The sequence below is a fragment of the Mauremys reevesii genome, linkage group 2 (genome assembly GCF_016161935.1).
Source record: "Mauremys reevesii isolate NIE-2019 linkage group 2, ASM1616193v1, whole genome shotgun sequence".
Taxonomy (NCBI): domain Eukaryota; kingdom Metazoa; phylum Chordata; order Testudines; family Geoemydidae; genus Mauremys; species Mauremys reevesii.
The window spans coordinates 91,336,089-91,357,973 of record NC_052624.1 but is presented as its reverse complement, the minus strand read 5'-3'; the positions used below and the strand labels follow the sequence as shown (position 1 = coordinate 91,357,973).

Genomic DNA, 21,885 nt, shown 5'->3' with positions numbered 1-21,885 from the left:
TTGTGATGGGTTTGGCTTGCTATCTCACAGCCCCTTGTGTAAAGATGGAAGATGCAATCTACAAGTCAAAATTATAGGCAAGGGGATTTTGAAATTAACACATTTTAGAATAAAAAAATCACTAGTCCCCTAAAATTCAGCAGCAATTTCTATTAGATGTACACCTGTGGCAAGATGACAATGTACTTTTACTGAATCAAGAGACTCGGGCTCAGAGCCAGTCTAGTGAAAGACATATTGTATACTGCTCCTTTAAAAACGTTCTACATAGAAATGCAAACACAGCAAATGAAACAAACATAGCAGCACAACATAGAAAAAATTGCTTTCTTGGATCTACAATATAATGAGCCAGTAGTAGGTGCTTTATTATATTACAGCCTGCATTATTCACTGTAAACCACCATATGGATGGAAGTATGAGTCACAGCCATTAAATGTGTTAAATTCCCTCTCCTCTTCATATCAGTTACAGAAATAGCTGTGTTAATGAATTTTACTCCAATACACTCAAAAAATCCTTAAGAATTTCCCATTTTACAGGGGGCCTATGGGCAGCACTTTGAACTGCAGTATAGAACAAGATGAGCACAGTGAAACATGCCTAAAATCTCAGGAAAGTGGAAGTGAGTACAATACATGAACTCGAGAGTTGAGGCGGCAGCATGTAACTGAATGTCTGCACACGAACTCTGAAATCAATATGGCGTTCTCCTTTCCCACAACCTTCCCTGAATAAAGCTGCCTAGTTTCCAATGGTTAACTGGATTTTTCAAACTCTGGTCTAAAGAAACCAAGTCAGATGGAAAAATGGGTTGTGAAGTGGCATGGCAAATACAGCAACATGTACTAACCACAGCTTAGAGCATTATAAGAAAGTGTAAGAAAAAAAGGTCTATCTACCCCCTCCCATTTTCACTTCAAAAAGGAATTGACAGTTGGAATTCTTCAAAGAACGGAAATGGGTCTTCAGGAGTCACTACCTTATACTATTTGTATACCAAATAAGAACCAGAAAAATGTTTCAAGACCAGGACTCATTTGCTCAGCATGCTACCTTTATTACATTACATGTACACATTCTTACATTTATTTTATTATAGATGGATGCTTCTCAACATACTAATGTTTGGAGGCATCTAAAATTTGTCAAAGTTTGACCCATTTCTAGTTAACTCTGTTGTGCTTGGCTACTACTCACAGCTATTGCCCACCAATGGCGCAGTCTGCACATTGCATATGCAAGTATTAACACGTTAAATCGAAAGACTGCCAGTAGCTGTAGAGAAAAGAAAAAAATTGTTGGTTAATTCCGAACGTATAAAAAACAGCAAGATACTCAACGGGCTAAAAATGTAAATAAACAGGACACCACAAAGAAAGGAATTTGGTTATTAGGAAAAAGTTTTGAAAGTGGTTTTGCTTATTAAGATATAAACTCAACATTTTGGCTTCTCAGTTATAAAACACTGCTGTCAATGAGACTAAAATTAAGCATATGCATAAATGTTTGTAAGATGAGGGCCTCCAAGCATGCAATGTGATACCCAGCTGAAGTACATTCAATCTGCATAGGTACACTTGTGTACAGTTCGAGACCTGAACATTTAAGCTTTTCAGATAGTTAATCTGCCAAATACCTAATGGGTTACTGTGTAAGTATATTTTAAAATATAATCTTACAAATGATGGGATGGGAAGGAACATATTTATACAATGATTTCTGTAGCTCAAGAATTTAAAAGGTTTACTGAAATAAAGGTATTACAAACATTTGTTTCCCTTTAGAGAATGCCTGCAATTTTTAATTTGTTTTACTTCTGTTTTCTGTTCCAAAAATTAGTCTTGAGCATTTGACATTTTCACAGATCTATGTAAATATATTTTCCAGACACAGTGTTATCCACATTTTACACTGGAAGAATTTGATGCAGAGAGCTTATGGAACCTGCCCAAGGCCAAAGAATAAGCCAGTGGCACAGGTGTGATTAGAATTCTGAATTAGAGTTCCCAATCTTCCATTCCTGTGCTCATTCCTTGAGACTAGGATCCTATCAAATTCACAGTCCATTTTGATCAATTTCATGGCCAGAGGGTTTTTAATTGGTCAATTTCATGTTTTCATATGTTTATATCTGAAATGTAATGGTGTTGAAACTGTGGGGGTCCCAACCCAAAAGGTACTTGGACATGGGTCTGATCTCTCTTCCGCCCTACTCCCCCGAGAGCAGCCATGCAGGTGAGGGGGAAGTCCTGGCCCTCTCCAGCCCGGCTTAGACTAGCAGCCAGGAGCCCCTGGCTGGGGCGCTCCCAGCACCAAGGGGGAGTTCAGACCCACCTCCACAAGCCTCCAGCTGCAAGAACCTCTGGGGCTGCCGTTCAGACCCAGAGCTTCCTGTAGCAGGGGGAGGCACCCAGAGGTGGCTCTGATCTCCCCCGAGAGTGCCTGTGCAGGGGAAGAGCAAGTCCCGTCCCTCCCCAGCCCGGCCAGGACTTGCAGCTATGAGCCCCAGGCTGGGGCACTCTAAGCAGCATGAAGGGGTCACAGTCTGAGACACGTTTTTCATGGCCGTGAAATTGGTAGGCCCCTACTTGAGACCATGTTACCTGTAAAGCATCATCTGTTCACATGAGTTTACAAAAAAAGTTCACAAAAGTTGAAACAGGAAAACACTTAAATTTAAGAGAATTGTCTTTCTCTTGGCAATTAAAATATCAAAGCTGAGAATAGCTCTGGAAGTACAACTGAATCTAATCTAGTTTTAAGTATAAAGTTGAATAAGATTAATTACATTTGTGCTAGAGGCAGAAGTGGTTTTAATTGTAAGCTCTAAATCATTTATGGATTTCAATGCCTCCAATGTCTCCTATCAAGAGTTTTCCATTCCAAGTTATATGTTTTTCTACATAAGCAGCTTTAACTATAGGCTGGATTTATTTGCAAGATTATCAAAATGAACAAACGGATCACTTTTTTAGCTTTATGATATGGGAGATACAGTGGGGGCACTGCTGAAGGTAGCATGGTGGGAGGCAACAGAGGAGACAACTCTTGGCTGCTGGAGCTGTTGAACTTAACAGCCATCCCATCCAAAGTGGTATAGGGCAGCACCAGTGTGGAAATGCGAGCAACATTTTACACTAATTCCAGATGAGTAGTCTCCATGCACCCATCAGTGGTGGAACAACTGGTATATAACAAATGTAACGTCAACAATTGTTCTCTCTAGGGTAGACATGGCCTAATATTACCTAAAAGGAATGAGGGTTATGGAAAAGAAAGGGGGCACAGCCTACAAATCTTGCTGATCCAATGACAAGAAAAAGCATTTATTTGCATGTGAATATCTGCATGGTTCATGCCGTGGAAAAAAGCTGCTCCCTGACTTTGTCCCTTTTGACACTGCCACAAAGCTGCAGTCTCGGGGGGGGGGAGGGGGGGGGGGAAGAGAGAGAGTGTATGTGTGTGTGTGGAGGGCTTCTGTCAACCCATATGGAGGGTGAATGAGCAGTGGAGGTGCTACTCCCCCCTCCTCCTTGTTCCTAGTGCCTGTGTGTAGAGGGAAGCAGCTGGGTCATTATGTCTATAGTCATCCATATTTAAAATAGAATCTAAACATAGATTTTAAATTAAAAAATTTTTTTTTAAATCTATTTTAGTTGAAATACATAAATCTGCAACAAACCTGACATGTACAGATGCCAGCTATTGTCCTGTGATCCATTCTTCCCTCACTACTGCTGGATCTATTTCTGGAATATTGCCCAAACATAAGATTATACACCCCAATTTAAAGAGAGATGTGATTTAGAGTATATTTTCCCTCTCTTAAATTACAAGAAAATCTAACCCTGGCACAGGACTCAGACTATGGGATAATAAAAGATAAGGCCTCTCTGGATTAAAAAAAAAAATCCCAGTTCTTGCATTAAGCATGTTTAAAGAAATTCTAAAACAAAATACTTACAAATATATCAAAATATGAAGAATGGTAGTCATACTGCAGGACTTCCTTCTCTAAAGTAGTCTCAATGCCCCCATTTACCTATAAAAAAAAACCAAATGTCTTAGTATTTATAGCTTCAGAAAATGGGAAATTACTGAAGTCAAAACACTTGCCATTTTCAACTGTATAAGTAACAGTTTCAAAGTATTTCTCTGCCTGACTCCTAGACAGTAAATGTAGAGGCCAGAAACGTTACTATTCTAGAAACATCATTAGGGGAGTGGCATTGTTACAAATGTTCTTTTTTCCATCAAAATGCATTTAGCATTTTCCAAAAGTCTAATGGGTCTAAGATTATCCCTATTTTTAATGACTGTATGGCCTACTGAGGCTGCCTTCCCGATTCTCACCCTGAGGTAACAGTGAAGAAATTATTGGTGGAAGACATAGCCAGACCCATGTATTTTGCCACCTTTTCATGGGCAGGAAACCAAAATTCCTTGCACGTCTAACAATCAGAATAATTTATTTCACTCTATCAACGTAAAACAAGAGACCAATAAAAAAATTACCAGCTATATCCGTGTTGGGACAACAAGTTCTCTTTCAATCTTCATACTCTCAGGATGTATATTTGTTCATTAAGACCTTGTGTTCAGATTATTTTCTCTACTACTCTTTAATGGCCTGCTGCTATTTCACTGTCCTTGTTTTCTTTCCCTTTATCCTCCTTTTATCATCACCTCACTCCACATTCCCCTGCCAATCATAAGTAGACTAGTCCAAAGAACTTTTTAATGTAAAAAACCATTATTTTAAATTCTCTCACAAAGAGCATCAGGACAGAGTAACTTGGAAAAAAAATTCTCTTCCTCCTCCTCTTTTACTGTAGTGCTATCTGTTGTCTACTACTAAGACACAACAGTGCTCCCTCACTGCAGTGCCATGACAGCAAACCCTCATCAATTTGCACTACTTCTTGACGGCACACAGGAAAGCACTATCGCAAACACCAGCACTAAATGACTGTTTCAGCAGGTAGCTCCCCTGACTTCCCCTGTTTTCTGATGATCATGATGGAGCTACAGAGAGCAGCTCTAAGCCATCTCCATTTATGGCCCCATTAAAAAGTTAATGTCTAAAAATTTACCTCATTAATTTAAAAATCTTAGAGGAGTTTATCTGTTAAAATGAGATCAAGTATTAACATTAACTTCTTGGGCAGATCACGTGAGCGTAGATTTACCTGTTACCCTATCTGTACATGGGGAATGGCTTGGTTTTTCAGTTTAAAATATGGTATCGATATTTTAGTATACTTATTTAGTATTTAGCTTTTCTGTTGATAGCACCTCGGAATTTAAAGATTTTAGGTTGACTCAGTAAAAGCATTCACATCATACTAGAAAAAGTGAAGCTGCAGGAGTCTCTTTTACTAGCACTTGGGTCCAATGAGTATACTTTTTGCATTTCTGTCATGCTTTTTATCTATCAACCTCAAAGCTTTTTGTAACGGTGAATAAAGCACCATTTTAAAGCTGGGGAATTCAGGAAACTAAACTCAGGTCTCTATAGTCCTCTCCCTGTGCACTATACTATGGAAATGGAGACAAAAAATAATTTATAATGAAATTGAAATGTTTGCTGCTTTAATATTCATGGCAGCAAAAGCAACAATTGCTTTTCAAACAAATAGTTGATCATCTTAAATTTAAAAAAATCACAGCCCGACAGGACGACAAAATGCCTGCACCATTTATCTTTCCCAGACTAGCACGGTATTTTTAGTTCAATTAATTGTTAATTCACCTACTGCAAGCTACAAGCATTTGGCTTCCTCACACAGTTCTTAGTACACTACCTTGAAAATCCAGCGCAGGCCTTCTCCCTAGGCTTGATTTCCCCCAGCATTCCTTCCCCAGGAATGCTCAGACCCAACTCTAGGTCCTCTTCTCTCTAGAGAACCACTCTTACATGCCTTATATTTGGCTGGTAAATACGAATGACTTCCAAAAGACTTCTCAGAGTCACCACCTGGCAACAGAGCAGGGTTTTCAAACACATTTTTCCAGTCTTTTACAGGTACTCTACTCAAATACTTTAGCTGTCTCAGAACATACATTGGAAATGTGTATGCTAGGAGGAAGAAACAAGGGGAACACTGCCTGCAAGATATATAGCAGTTTGATAGGTCATTTTATTTCTAAGATTAAACATACATCCCTACAGAATTTAAAATATAAAACTAATGAGGATTTATTTTGGCTATGTCTCAACGCAGATATTAAAAGCATGTATTCTGATGGGAAAGAGAAAAACAATTCTATTCAGACAACAAGACTGATCACATGATCACTACTGGAATTAAATTGGGATGCAGTACAATGAAAAAAACCCATGTAGGTACAATGTTGATGTATATGCAACACAAGCAAGTAACAGCTCGCTCATGTATCAGAGATGAGCAAGTTACATGGCTACATTATTACACTGTTCATAGCGTAAAAAAATTGGTATGGATAAACGAACAATTCAGAGTGGGTTCTAAATCCAAGATTTTGAAAACCTAAAGTCTGCATTCCAGAGAGTTATATGTTTTCAGGCCAAAATGGCTCAGTATGATCATCTGGTCTGACCTCCTGATGGGCTTGGAGAACAAAGCTCCTTTTGCCAGGCAGGACACATGCCTGCCAATCCAGACTCATGAGATTTTGGATGTTTGACAGCTGGAACAGGATGTCTGGATTCTCACCTGAACCATTCAAGTGTAACAGTATGTTGTTGCAAAGCCAAAGAAAAGTCCACATAAAAGACAATTATGTTAACCACTTAATTCCAAAAAGTAGCACAATCTGAAATCACAGAGGCGGTCCTGACAGGAAGAGTGCACTGTTAAACTCCTCACATAGGCACAGGACCGGAACTAAAGTAGGGAGAGTGCACAGATATTATAGACAAAGGAGGCTAAAGGGCAGGGAACAGAGGGAGATTGGACGCTTCCCAATACTATGTCATCAACACCCATCCCATCCTATCCCTCACACAAGCCAATGCAACCCCAAACACTTTCATCCCCTTCTCTCAATTTGAGCTCCAAAATACTCTTCCAATTCTCAGAGACAACTTGCCAAAAATCCTTCCTTCTGCACACTGTCCTCTTGCATCTATCCGCCTTTATGATAATTAATAAAGATGCCATGTTTATAATATAAAAAAGACTTGGGGAATGCTACCCAGCCTGAACAAAAGCCTTTGGAAAACAGAACTAGGGGAGGAGGGAACAGTAAGAAAAACAAGAGATAGCTAATATGCCATTTTATCACTTGACATAATCATAGCACCAAAAGTTAAAAAATATCCTGATGTGTAAGCACTTCAGCCTCAGGAAGGGAAATAAGCAAAAGAAAAAAAACCCACTTCCTCTTCTTCCTCCCTCCCAGCACTCCTACCAAGCAATCCGCTCTGACTTTTGCTACTACTTATATTAAGCTACCAAGTGTGCAGCAACAACAACTGGTGATGCTAACCAATCCGGGTCCAAAAGTGGAAGTCAAGTCCAAGAAACATTTTCTGGTTTATGAAAAGTCTGGTATCTTCTCCAAACCCCAATAGTTGTCCACCAGTGAGGAAGACAGAACACAGTAGATGTTATCAATTGCACCAACACTCAAGTGTTTAAAAATCAAGAGTTGACCACCCCATCCCCACAAGTCATGAGGCTAGCTTTAAAATCATGATATTTTAAAACTAAAAAAACAAAACAAAACAAAAAAAAACCCACGTTCTTTTTATCTTGTGATGTTGGAGGGTTGAAGGGTTTTTTACTTGAGGAAGAATTACAATAAAACATTACCATACTATATCATACATCACTTATTCAGGATCAGGTTAATAATCGAAGAACCTGGCTAAAGATTCTGCCTTGCTGGCTGAGGAGTCCTCCTCCACTGAATATTCTAGAAAGGGCAACAAAATTTCTAAATATCTATCCTCCTTTTGGTGCTTCTCTTCTGTATGCACTTGGTGCGCAAACTTATCCATTACAAGGATAGTCCACATTTTACTGTACCACAATTCCATAGGAGTGCTCACATGTTTCCAGTTATGTGCAGTACAAAGATTAGCTGCTAACAATTAAAAAATAATTTGACAGTCTGTTTAAAATGTAGATCCTTTACTGGACCATTAAGTAAGCAGGAGAGGCGATCTCTAGGAAGTCAGCATTTTGTTATAAGATGAATCTCTTTAATAACTTCCTCCCAAAACAATCTAATTTGGGACACAACCACCACATGTGCAAGTATGTTCTCCTTTCTCTGCAACACCTTCAACAGCGCACCTCCTTAATTGCAAAAAATATGATGGATCTTTACTGGGTAAATGCCATTTATAGAGTAATTTATTAAAAAAATATTCATAAGCTATAAAAATTGAAGACTGGATATCCCCTTTCCCACAAAGATCCACTCATCTAAATCAATCTTTTCATCTGGGTTGTTTTCTTATTGACATCTTTTACAATCAAAATAGCGTATCTCTAAGAAATTAAATCTTTTGTTTCAGCTTGCTGCTGGATCAAACTCCTCAAAAATGTGGTTAAGGTCTAGATAGAGTCACCTCATATCCATATTTCACAATAAAATGTAAATACTGAACATATGGGATCTTTACATTATTACATACCTCTTGGTATGATTTCAAATCCAGGACCTAGGAACAGCTGTTTGAATTGAGTAATCTCAGTGCTTACCCACAGCAAACAGCCACTTTGATATTTCTGAGGATACATTCCAGATTATTAATCAAAGCAGTTAAGGGAGAAGATCTCAGCAACAGCAAAATTAATATATTTAAAGAATTAATCTTAGAGTAAACTTGGCACAAGGAAAATATTTTATGTGAAAAACCAAAACAACTTTGGCCAAGAGCACCCCTGAGGGAAATCTCTCTCAGGAGAGATAAGCAATGCAGGAAAATATTCTTTTCAATGTGTCACGCGGTAACAAGCTAAACCCTTGTTAGATTGAAATTCACACTTAATATCCAAATTCACGGAAGCATGAATCTTTTTGATTCTTTGCTCTCTGTTAAGTACTCTGCACTTTCCTTGTTCTAGTTTGACATGGTTAATAATTAGAATTAAGACTGAAGTGTTAGCTCTTTTCTGACAACAATACAAATGGATAATAATGAAGCGTAAATGCCAGTGATTAAAAAAAGGAGTTGCCACTGCTAAGCTAAATGGGTATCTGTTTTCACCGACTGTTAGATGGCAAGACATTTGTTATAATGTAACATGTCAAACTGGGTGATAGTACACACTTTGAGTGGGAGTGGAATGGTGGCAATTAGCCATTTCTGAGCCCACCAACCCCTGATGGAAAAAAACAAATCTAAAAAAGTTTGAAAAACAAGACTCACATTTAGCTCTATTATCCACAGCAAGGTTACGAATAAAAGGTCAAAGGTAACAAACAAACAGAAAGTCCTTCTGACATCTGATATGCCTTTCTTCTCTCTTCCTTCATATGACTCGATCCTTGCCATCAGCTGCGCTGGGTTGATGGAATGGACATCCTGCAAGGAAGGACAAGAGCCCCGACAGCTGCTCTGAGCATTTGCACCATCATCTGGCAGCCGATTCATCCTGGCGGTGGTTACAGTAGCCTTTTCCCAGCTTCACCATCACTAGCGGGCTGATCCATATAGGAGGAGATTTCTTTAGAAAGAACAAATCCAAAATGTTAAGTCATAGCAAACTAACTGCGACTAAGCAAACTTCATCTAAATCAGACCTGAACTGTTTTTTGTAATCCAACAGTTGAGTGTCTTTGGCAACTGGGTGCCGAAAAATGCTTTTAACATGTTTTCTAAGCTCACCCATAAATTCCCTTTTTGAGACAGAATATTAACATTTAAATACACCTCAACCTCGATATAACACGGTCCTCAGGAGCCAAAAAATCTTACCGAGTTATAGGTGAAACCACGTTATATTGAACTTGCTTTGATCCACCGGAGTGCGCAGCACTGCCCCACAGAGCACTGCTTTACCGCGTTCTATCCAAATTTGTGTTATATCGGGTCACGTTATATCGAGGTAGCAGTGTATATAGCAATATGAGCCATAGTTCAGGAAATGTAGTCTAGAGTTGGAGGTTTCCAAACTCTAATCAGCTTTGCTACTGATTGACTGGGTGGCCCTGGGCAAGTCACTTCAGCTTGTTTTGCTGTCCCCATCTGCAAAACTGTGTTTAACACCTCACATGGATGTTGTGCAGATTGATTAGTTAATGCTTGCATCGTACTTCAAATTTAGAAAGCACTCTAAATGATTAGTAAAAGTAGGTTCTCTAGCTGGGCCTACTCTTTCCATCACTTTCATCACTGCTTCATGGAATGATTACTTGATTTTCAAACATCAGCATATTGTATCTAAAACTTTTATGCAGTAAGTCAAAGTACTCAGGCCCAGGTCAAGCTTCAGATAATTTGGGGAAAGGGAATTAGGGGCTTGCTGTCTGCAGACTGAGGTTTGGTCTACACAGAGTAGTACTGATATAACCAAAGATGTGACGTTAGACTGATTTAGCTAAACCGGTCTAAATGTACACAAAGTTCCACTGGTTTAGCTAAATTGATGCAACATCGCACCTTTAGATAAACCAGTGTGACTTCTGTGTTTAGACAAGTTGTAAGAGAGCAGAGGTCTACTTAGTACAACTTCTTAAAGACAGAAGGGTGTCTGCCACCCACACTTATCACTGGCCAGGGTATGACTGACTTGGCTGCGAAAGAAACAGGAATACGTTAAAGGTTCATTACAACTACTGACATCTCTACTTCTGGGTATCCTGCTCTACTGAGCTGATACGTTAAATCTTGCCCCATAGTTTACACCATGTTACATTACCAGTGTGTGTCTCTGTGAAGCTATAATACACAGAACTTAATGGTGACATATAAAGGTCAACAGATGCCCAAGTCTGTTCCACTACACTGCATTTGTATATTAAGTGCTCTCTGGTGTCTCAAACTGATACATTTCTTCATATACAAGCAGCTGCGGGGTTTTTTTTTCCCACCACTTGCTGTGGCATGAGATACTTTTTTCTGGAAAGCTTCCTCAAAGACAGCTGACTAAGGTGGTCATATGTTTCAACAGATATGAAAATCAGATTCGTTTTCTCCAAGAGCATTCGTTAAAAATGTGTTACATTTATTCCAAAACAATTTCTGGAACTGAAGATTATGCAGCTTTCGATATAAAACAGGTGTAGCCAATTTAGGCAGTACAGTATGTTCCCAACTATCTGAATAACATGGGAGACACCGATTTTATTCAAATAAGTGGGCAGCTCAGATAATCGAGAAGGCAGGAGCCATTCAGCAGCAGGGTTGCCTCCTCTGTTTCTGGGGCCTTCTCCTCCTCACAGTCCTGGCCAGGGGTCTCTGCTCTGTCCCATTCCTGTGACGCGGGGCTGCAAAGGACTCCCTATGCTGCTGCAGTGCCAGTGATACCACCTCCACAACCTTGTGCCTGCAGGAATCAGGTGTTACCAGCCCTGTGGCAACAAAGGGAGCCCTAAGCAATTCCACTATCATGGCCCTGCTCATTCCTGTGACAGCCCAGCCGGAGAGGGCTCCCTGTGGTCCCTGTTCTGTCACAGGAGCCATTCAGCAGCAGGGTGGCCTCCCCTGTAGCCAGGGGCTTCTCCTAGCCTTGGGTGCAGGTGAAAATTTCTGCTCTGTTATTCAGACTTTCATGTTATCCAAATCCCTGCCTTGTCCCCTCTGCAGAGGGCATGTATCTCCTGCTGGTGGACAACGAAGGGATTTGAACAATGTGGAGGTTTGGATAATAGTTTTTTGGATAAACAGGAGTATACTGTACTCAGTATATTCTTTTACAAATCAAAGACTGGTGGGTTTTTTGTACAGGTTGTTCTCTATTAAGTCACACATAGGGTAAAGTAGTGAAACTTTCCCCTCCCCCTCAATTCCAAAAAAACTGCAACACGTCAACCCCAGGGAAGTTAAAACTGTAGAAGTCAACAAGGTTTCCCCCCCTCACCCCCCCCCCAAAAAAAGGAAGTAACAGAATCCATGACTTCTGAAAGCCTTATGACAAACCATTTCTTAAAAGCCACCTAAGCATAAATAAAACTAGTGCAACTGAAAATTTCCAAGAGGAAATCCAGGGCTCGAGATCCTCAAATTCAAGAATCCGAGTCAAATGAAAAATAATGGAACTAATTAAAGTTAGTTGAGTCAGGGTTGCAATATTTTTTCAGAGTCAAATACAGAGTTGTTAAATGGTCTGTTATATGAACTCTAAATTGGAACTTCATAAACCCTCCTAAAACCCACTTAAAATAAAGAAATATGTTCTCATCAACTGCTGCCTAATGACTACAAATTAACTTTTGCTTATGCTCAAAAAAATGGCATCTAGTAAAATCCACTGACAATTAATACTGAAGAAAATAATCACAAAAACAAAAGCCAATTAAAAGATAAATCATGCTTAGAAAAAACCCCAGGTCACATTTTTAATATACTTGTTCCTATACCAATACACCACTCCCCCCAGTTTTTCCTATTCACTGTACATACATGATGCCTCAAGTTGGGACCTATAGTACAACTTCTTATAATACTAAGACTCTAATCTTCTACAATTCTGTCTCTTACACAAAGTAAAGGACACAATATTAAAGTAAATTAAAAACAACCAGGAAAGCGTTTTTCATCAAATAATAAAACTATTATTATTTTTAGAGAAAGAAGACGTCAAAGGCCATATCAGCAGTTCAGCCAAGTGAAAGTAAAATTAAATAATTATTCTAGGAGAGGAAGGAAGTGGTATTTAAGTATTACATTTAGATTTATGCTAAAAATATAAAAGTAACACCACCAGAGAAAGGGTATAAATATACAGTAAGATATTTAGCACTCATACAACTTTGCATGTGAGAGTTTTTCTACAGCACTCCATGTCAGCACTTCCAACTTCCGAGGACTACCAGAAAACAACACCTGGGAAAGAATTAGTAGGAGGAACAATGTGCTTGAGGTGGCTCTTTGTTAAAGTTCCACCACCAAAATGAAGGAAGGATTAGAGTAACTTTTATGAATCTAATGAGAGCTCACCCTCTCTCCAAATACAGCCTTTCTTCCCTGCGATGACAACATCCCCAGAGATGGTTGTCTACTGAGGCTCAAAAAATTCTAGAGGACCAATTTTGTCTTTTCAGTGCCCAAAATTGCACTAGATCCAGTACTTTAAAAAAAAAATGTAATGAGGAAAATATCACAGCTGCCTACAAGATTTTCAGAACCAACCCCTTCCTCTTTTCAAACAAGAAAAGTTTAATGCTGTGGTGTAGTAGCATTAGACGGTCTCATTGTCTCTCTCTCTCTCACCCTCCACCCCACATTTCCAAATCAAACTTACTGTAATGTAAGTTTGATTGCTAAGAGATATTCTCTTTAGTTAAGGGAATGCTTTTGTTTAAATAGGAAAACAAACAAAAAACAACTCTTACAATCCTTCAGCCCTCTTCAAGCGCACAGTGTTTCTCAAATGTGGCCACCAGTGGCTTTTTGTGCAGCCACAAGTCTCCTAGGTGGTGATGGAGTGGGGCAAAGCACTGGACCCTCTCCCTTCCTCCCTTTTGCTCCTGCACCGTCTCTGGAGACAGGTGGGGCACAAAACTGCAGGAGCAAGGTGAGTTCTCGACCCACTGGGGTGGGTGGGGGCACGATGGGGCTCAGCCTTCAGCCCTGGGGTGGCTGGGCAGCAAGCTCCAGTGGCTGGACTTCAAGATATTGGCCATGCGGTCAACCCCTGACTCCGATTCCTGTGTCCAGCCATGTGGCCCCAGCCTCCAGCTGCGGAGCTTTGGACTCCGGCCCCCAGCTTTGGCTGTGCAGCAGCCGGCACTGGTCCCCAGCTCCAGTCCCAGGCTCCAAGGTGCTGGATGCTGACCCCGGCCCTGGCCATGCAGTGATGGACGCTGACCCTTGGCTCCAGCCATACGGCCCCAGCCCCGTGGCAGCAGGTGCCAACCCCTGGTGGCAGGAGCTAGCCCCGGGTGCAGACCTCTGAGATGAAGTGCCAGCTCCAGCCGTGTGGCAGCAGGCACTGACCCCCAACTCTGACAACGTGGCCCTGGACTCTGTCCCCTAGCTCCGGACTCTGGGCCACGCAGCAGTGAGCTCTAGCCCTGGGTGCAGGCCTCCAGCTCCAGCTGTGCAGTGGCGGGCGCTAGCCCGGCCTCCCAGCTCCAGCTGTGCGACGGCAGATGCCAGCCCCCAGCTCCAGCCACACGCGCTGGCTTCCAGCCACACGATGTCAGGGCTCACCCCCCCACCCATCAGCCCAAGCCCCTGCTGCCTCCTCCAGGCCCCACATCCAATCCCCTCCACCATCTCCTGACCCCACATCCAGGGCTTAATTTGTCCTGTAGCTTGCTGAGAAAAGTGATATTAAGAAACATACAGATTATCACTTTTCACATTTTTATTACTGAGTCTCCAAAAAAACCTACATAAATAAATTACAATGATTTGGATGTGTATATGTGCATATTCATTTGTTTTTTCTAAAGTTAATTAAGTATTTTAGGAAAACCCCTAGCTATGTTTTATGGCAGATAAAGGGGGAAAGTCCATGGGTAAATTTCTTACTACACATTGGGACCACATCACTGGATATGTGGCAGCCAATATAAAAACGAATTAGATACAAAAATTGAAATGAGTTAGTAGGCTATATTTAGACAAATTTACAGTTGGTTTTGGTGATAAAACTGCAATGGTGAATAACTTGAACGTACCATCCATTGATAATATTCAGGTAGTACTTTGGCCTCCTGAACTTAAAAAAGAATATGATAAATAATAGGAAGCACTATGGTTTTCAAACGTAAAATGCCACTTACATCTATACAATAAAAGATGACCTAGTTCAGTGGTTCTCAACCAGGGGTTCATGTACCCCTGGGAGCATGCAGAGATCTTCCAGGGGACACATCAACTCATCTAGATATTTGCCTAGTTGTAGAAGCATTAAAAGCACTAGAGAAGTCAGTACAGTAACTCCTCATGTAAAGTTGTCCCGGTTAACCTTGTTTCATTGCTGATCAATTAGAGAACATGCTTGTTTAAAGTTGTGCAATGCTCCCTTATAACATTATTTGGCGGCCACCTGCTTTGTCCACTGCTTGCAGGAAGAGCAGCCCATTGGAGGGTGAGGGCTTGGAACCAGGGCTGGTGAGGGCTTGGAACCAGGGTGGATTGGCAGCCCCCCTATCAGCTCTCCGTTCCCTAAGTTCCCTGTGTGGCAGCCGCCCGGCAGGCTATCAGTTGCCAGCAGTTCAGCTGTCCCTCCCCTCACTGCCATGTGCTGCTCCTGCCCTTTGCCTTGGTGCTGCTCTCCGGAAACTCCTGCTTGCTGTGCGTGTGGGGAGGAGGAAGAGGAGAGCTAATGTCAGGGTGTCGCCCTCCCACCTGCTCCTATACCCTGCTTACCCCATTTCCAAAGGGGTGGGGGGCAACATGACAGGGCTCAAGACGGCGGGAGCTTGCTGGCAGGGGCTGCTGTCTCAACTTGCTGATCTATTTAAAAAGGCAGTGTACTTAGAGTGGGGTCAGCAGTACTTAAAGAGGCAATGTGCATCTCTCTCACATGGTGTGTGTGTCCGTCTGCCATGTTGTCTCCTCTCCCTCCATTCATGCTGCCTTGTAGAGTGTGAGGCTACATTAACAACATGTTAACCCTTGAGGGCTCAGCCAATTGTAGTTCATCATTTAGCAGTAAGGCATTCCCTGGGAAATATCCCACCCTCTGATTTCACCACCTCAACCAAGCTGCACAATCATGATTGTTGTGTACCAGTATTAAATTCCTTATTTAAAACTTATACTCTGTGTGTGTGTGTGTGTATTTTTTATACACACACACACACACACACACACACACAGTCTTTTGCCTGTGAAAAAAATGCCCCTGGAACCTAACCGCCCCCCCCCCCCATTTACATTAATTTTTATGGGGAAATTGGATTCGCTTAACAATGTTTCGCTTAAAGTCGCATTTTTCAGGAACATAACTGCAATGTTAAGCAAGGAGTTACTGTACAAACTAAAATTTCATACAATGACTTGTTTATACTGCTCTATATACTATACACTGAAATGTAAGTACAATAGTTATAGTCCAATTGATTTATTTTATATTATATGATAAAAATGAGAAAGAGCAATTTTTCAATAATAGGATGTTGTGACACTTATGTATTTTTATGTCTGATTTTGTAAACAAGTAGCTTTTAATTGAAGTGAAACTTTGAGTATGCAAGACAAATCAGATGCCTGAAAGGGGTACAGTAGTCTGGAAAGGTTGACAATTTCTGACCTAGTTAATCTAAAGAGAATTACACACTAAAGTCTTAAACAATCAACTATTGTCTTTATTGAGGAAAATGACAAAGGTAAAAAAAAATAGCATATGCATCTTGATAAACTAGCAGAAAGCTACCCAAAATTCACTTAGGCCTTGGCTACACTGGCTCTTTAAAGCGCTTCAACTTTCTCGCTCAGGGGTGTGAAAAAAACACCCCCCTGAGCGCAGCAAGTTACAGCGCTGTAAAGCGCCAGTGTATACAGTGCCCCAGTGCTGGGAGCGCGGCTCCCAGAGCTGTAAGGTAATCCACTTGGGGAGGTGGAGTACCTGCAGCGCTGGGAGAGCTCTCTCCCAGCGCTGGCGCCGTGACCACACTTGCATTTCAGAGCGCAGCGCTTTGAAGTTGCAAGTGTAGCCATACCCTCAGTTTACAAATTGTTGATACCAGAATTCTTAGATCGTTGTAGTCATATACGTGGAATTGTGCAGGGTACGCTGGACCTAGACATAGAATTTGCTAGATTGTTTACGCAAAACGATGTCTCTTATATAGATGTTGTTATCCCCTCTTTCTCCCAAAGCCACTTACCTGCTTGGGAAGGCTGAGTAATACTTGAGAAGGTGGAACTGTTGAGCTGCTTAGAAATGCTCATCTGGGGCAGCTGGGCCACCTACTCTTGCAACCAAGAAACAGGCTATCAGCTCATTTAATAGGAAATGGTGGTGTGGCTAGGTAGATGGTGTTATTTTGTATTAAAGACAAGCAGAAGATGGAGCTTTTCCTCTGAGGATGAAAAATATTACCCACATAGGACATGATCCAAAGGACAAAAGGACCTCAAGATTTTAAATGAAGGGTCTTCTACCTGAGACCGAACAAATCCAGGTAAACCTCTGAACTGCTACCAGGTAGCAATTTGTTTTGTACTGGGAAAATCTGAGGGTATGTAGTTAGTTTCTTCTTTAATGCTAAAGTAGATTTAAGGCATTAAATCAAAATCACTTATATGCCTTATTTCTCTGGAAATTATTTCTATTAAATATTGTGGATCTCTCAGCTAGTACACTGGTAGTAGCTCAATTACCCTTATTAAGAGAGCTGATCAATTTTCCAAGCAAAACCAAATGTTTCTGACAAAAATGAGGTTTCACTGAAGAATTCCCAGAGGTAACTAATTAACAACATTGATTTTTCAATAGGAAATTTCATAACTAGGGCCCTACCAAATTTACAGTCCATTTTGATCAATTTAACAGACAGAGGGTTTTTTAACTCTTAAATTTCACATTTTCAGCTGTTTACATCTCAAATTTCATAGTGTTGTAACCATGGAGGCCCAAACTAAAAGGTACCTGGAAGTGGGTCTGAGCTCTCCTTCTCCCCCTCCAGAGCTGGCATGCAAGGGAAGGACAAGTCCTGTCTCTCCCCAGCCCAGCATGGACTCATAGCTAGAAGTCCCCTGGCTGGGGAGCTTCCAGGAGCACAGGGAGATCGGACCCAACTCCACAAGTCTCCTCCAGCTGCAGGAACCTCCGATGCTAGTCAGGGAGCTTCCTGCAGAAGGAGAAGGTACTCTGAGGTGGGTCATTCCCCTCACACCTGAGACCAAGAGCGGCAGTGCAGGGGAAAGACAAGTCCTGTCCCTCCCCAGCCCAGAGGGGACTTGCAGCTAGGAGCAGGAGCAAGGGAGAGATCAGATTTCAAGGGGAAGGGCTTATTTCATGGTCTGTGACAGGTATTTCACGGCCCTATTCATAACTAAATAAGTTTGTATTTTGTTTATATTTAAAAAACAAAACGCTTCCAAAATTCATATTGTTTTTGCCCCCTGTGCTTTTTTTGCCACTGAATTTAACAGACCAAAAATCCCCCCTCTCCATTCAACTTTTTAAAATTTCTCTAACTTTCAAAAAGACAGAGCGGTAAAAGGAAAAGTTAAACATCATAACATAGACTATGAGTCGATCACGGTTTCCATGATTTTACATGACCTCCATGATTTCAGCCCCGCGTGGTGAGGCTTCAGCTCCTGCTCTATGCTGCAAGGCTCAAGTTTCCATGATTTATTGTTTATTGCCCATGTCCTGTCCATGACTTTTACTAAAAATACCTGTGACAAAAGTCTTAGGCAAAGTTATGATTAAAGCTCTCTCATTTTTCAAAAGTTGAGGAAATGTTTCCATGCCAAACCCTGCAAAACAAGATTTTAAACGTATCTATAGATTTATTTATTTTTTGCAGAAATTGTTTTTTCATTCCTCCCCATCACCTCTATTTACTAATATTCTGAGCTCTCCTTCTCCCCCCCAGAGCTGGCATGCAAGGGAAGGACAAGTCCTGTCTCTCCCCAGCCCAGCATGGACTCATAGCTAGAAGTCCCCTGGCTGGGGAGCTTCCAGGAGCACAGGGAGATCGGACCCAACTCCACAAGTCTCCTCCAGCTGCAGGAACCTCCGATGCTAGTCAGGGAGCTTCCTGCAGAAGGAGAAGGTACTCTGAGGTGGGTAATTCCCCTCACACCTGAGACCAAGAGCGGCAGTGCAGGGGAAAGACAAGTCCTGTCACTCCCCAGCCCAGCGGGGACTTGCAGCTAGGAGCAGGAGCAAGGGAGAGATCAGATTTCAAGGGGAAGGGCTTATTTCATGGTCTGTGACAGGTATTTCACGGCCCTATTCATAACTAAATAAGTTTGTATTTTGTTTATTTTTAAAAAACAAAACACTTCCAAAATTCATATTGTTTTTGCCCCCTGTGCTTTTTTTGCCACTGAATTTAACAGACCAAAAATCCCCCCTCTCCATTCAACTTTTTAAAATTTCTCTAACTTTCAAAAAGACAGAGCGGTAAAAGGAAAAGTTAAACATCATAACATATTTACCTGCTTATGCCTTTAGACTAAGTGTTTCAGGACAGGAATTCTGGGATGGGTGTACTGGGGAACACTGTAAAATGATGTACAGGCATAGCAAAGTAAAAATGCAGTCTCACTAATCATAAAAAGGGACTACTACTTCCCTTCCCCGTGACATGCCTGTAACAAGACTGCCCAAAGTCACTCTGGCCTGTTTTACTGTCATACGGCATTAAATAATTACACTTGGACCCCATTTTATGGACTAATTGGGGATTGTTTTCATAAAATCAACAAATTGCATCAAAGTTATGATTGTGTTCATAAGATCAAAACTGAACATCTCATAATTACAGTGTATACAGTGAACAATTTAACTTAATTGTTCAATGATAGTGTACATAACAAACAGTAACAAATGTATAGTCTGCCTGATTTCTTTAAGAGAACTACCTCTCTTTGCCATCAAATCTGTTTTTTCAAACCTGTACAGCTGCTTGAACGTTGGCTGAAGGACTGAAGTCACAAACTGTTTTTCTGCTGCTAAATAACTGTTCATTAATATGATCCATGTTCATAAAATTGGGACTCTACTCTAAAATTACTGTCCATTATCACGTCGAGGTCTCTAAGCATTACTGCTTTCCACTTTTCAGCTTGCCAGTGAATCTGTATTCCAGCCTATTATATGTTATACCTATTAGTTTGTTGCTTTAATTTGAACTTCACTTTGGTTGTTTCATGCACATATTTCTCACCTCTAATTTGTTCTGTGTGGTTATCTTCACTGGTATGGAGAGCACCTCCAAAAGTAGTATCTGTAGTAAAACCCATAATATTAATTTTGTGCTTTTTACCCCTTCCAAATTTTAATGAAGATGTTGAGACTGAGCTTGTCACCAAGCCTTGGGGAATCCCACTGGACAAATTCCTCTACAATTTTATTCACTATTATCTATCAATAAGCCATTCTATGTTGACAATATTTTTAGGATGAGTTAAGAACTCATTTTTAGAGAAATCAGCTTATAGTGAATAATAGCTACACCTCTACCCTGATATAACGCAACCCGATACAACACAAATTCAGATATAACGCAGTAAAGCAGTGCTGCGCACTCCAGAGGATCAAAGCAAGTTCAATATAACATGGTTTCACCTATAACGCAGTAAGATTTTTTGGCTCCCGAGGACAGCGTTATATCAGAGTAGAGGTGTACTAGTAACATTACAATAGTCACTTCTGCCCAAACCAAACTACATCTAAATCACAAATATTCCTCTTCAAGACTCTTACCCCTTCCCTACTCAATACATAGCACTTTCCTAGGCTAGTCTTAATCTTTAAGGAAGGTTTTGACACTGCACTAGTTATGTGCTAAGTATCTTTTCCTCTTCCCCAATAACTGTTACTTCCTCAAAATACTTGCAAAACAATTTTTAGAAACATGCTTCCTAAACTTAGAATTAGATTCAATTTTTGGCTGGTATTACAGCTTGACTATCAAAACATAGAATCTAGAGATGGGAATGACCAAATAACAGCCTACTCTGTAAATTCAGGTTTTAGCCTATCTATGGAGGATACGATAACTATTCAAGTAGGAACAGATACAACTTTTAGACACAGCACTTGTACTGATCCACCCGGAAAGCTCCATGAAAAAGCAATAGAAAAACCACTAGAAGTATACAAAAAGACAACAATTACTGATAACAGCCTAAATGGAACAGGAAATGAAAGCTCAAGCCATGCAAACTCTTAACAGCACAAACAGAAGTAAAGAGGTAACAATTACAGAAAATGGAGATAATCACTACTTGATCTCTTGTCCAGCCACTGATTAAAAAAGCTCTGTTGCAGGCATTCTAACATGTCCCTGATGTTTTTAGCAAAATAAAACCCTACTGGATTATACTTTCCAAGATGTATGTTAACTCTGAGTTCATCAGTATGTCTTGTTTACTAAGTAGTCTTAAACGCATTGATTAAAACTGCATTCTTCTCTAGAAGCTTCCCTTGTTTCATCCTAGACCTCTGTCCACAATAGCAAAAATACCGGAACCCTGAAGGAGTTTAAGACTGGCCTTTGTCTCACATTACAGTTTTTCTGGAAAGTGCTAGCACTAGCAGAGGGAGGCAAAACTTACAAAAGTGTTGAGAACCATGATTACAATAACCATCATTTTAATGTATTTTGTCCTGTCCACCTAGGCCAATACCTAATCAAGACTTGAAAAACATTTTAGGCTATCATATACAATGAGTCAAGACCTCAAAATAACCAACATATGTGCAGCATGCACTTAGTTAATATTTGTAAAGGAGTAAGAACTAGGCAAAATGTTAATTCCAATCAGGTTTTTCTATTTGATCGGACCATACTCTATCATCAAAAGATGACTGGAAACAAGCAAATAGTTTACATACAGTTAAATACAACAATGGTTATGAATCAGAATCCACTGGGATGGGCTACTGGTGGAAGACAGCGGTGTAAGAGTCACCATAAAGGTTCAGAAGATGAGATCTAGTACTAGAAATTTTTATACAGCAGATACAACTCCTGACAAGCACTTCAGTCTAAAGAGATTTTTCCCCTCTAAACCAAAAGGAAAGATTTTCTGTATCTTATGTAGTCACTTAGTGCAGACAAAGTTGGATTGCCCAGGATTC

General features: G+C 40.7%; 1 protein-coding gene across 1 annotated transcript in view; it reads right to left on the bottom strand.

The window, feature by feature from the left end:
* The window catches only part of STARD3NL (STARD3 N-terminal like), a 41,370-nt gene that overhangs the window by 15,468 nt on the left and 4,017 nt on the right, over positions 1-21,885 (bottom strand). The window contains exons 2-4 of the mRNA XM_039524393.1: positions 9,369-9,666; positions 3,969-4,046; positions 1,202-1,279 (exon numbers count right to left, since the gene is read on the bottom strand). Of these exons, the coding sequence (XP_039380327.1) occupies positions 1,202-1,279; positions 3,969-4,046; positions 9,369-9,593 (381 nt within the window). The 5' untranslated portion in view covers positions 9,594-9,666. The remainder of the gene's footprint in view (positions 1-1,201; positions 1,280-3,968; positions 4,047-9,368; positions 9,667-21,885) is intronic.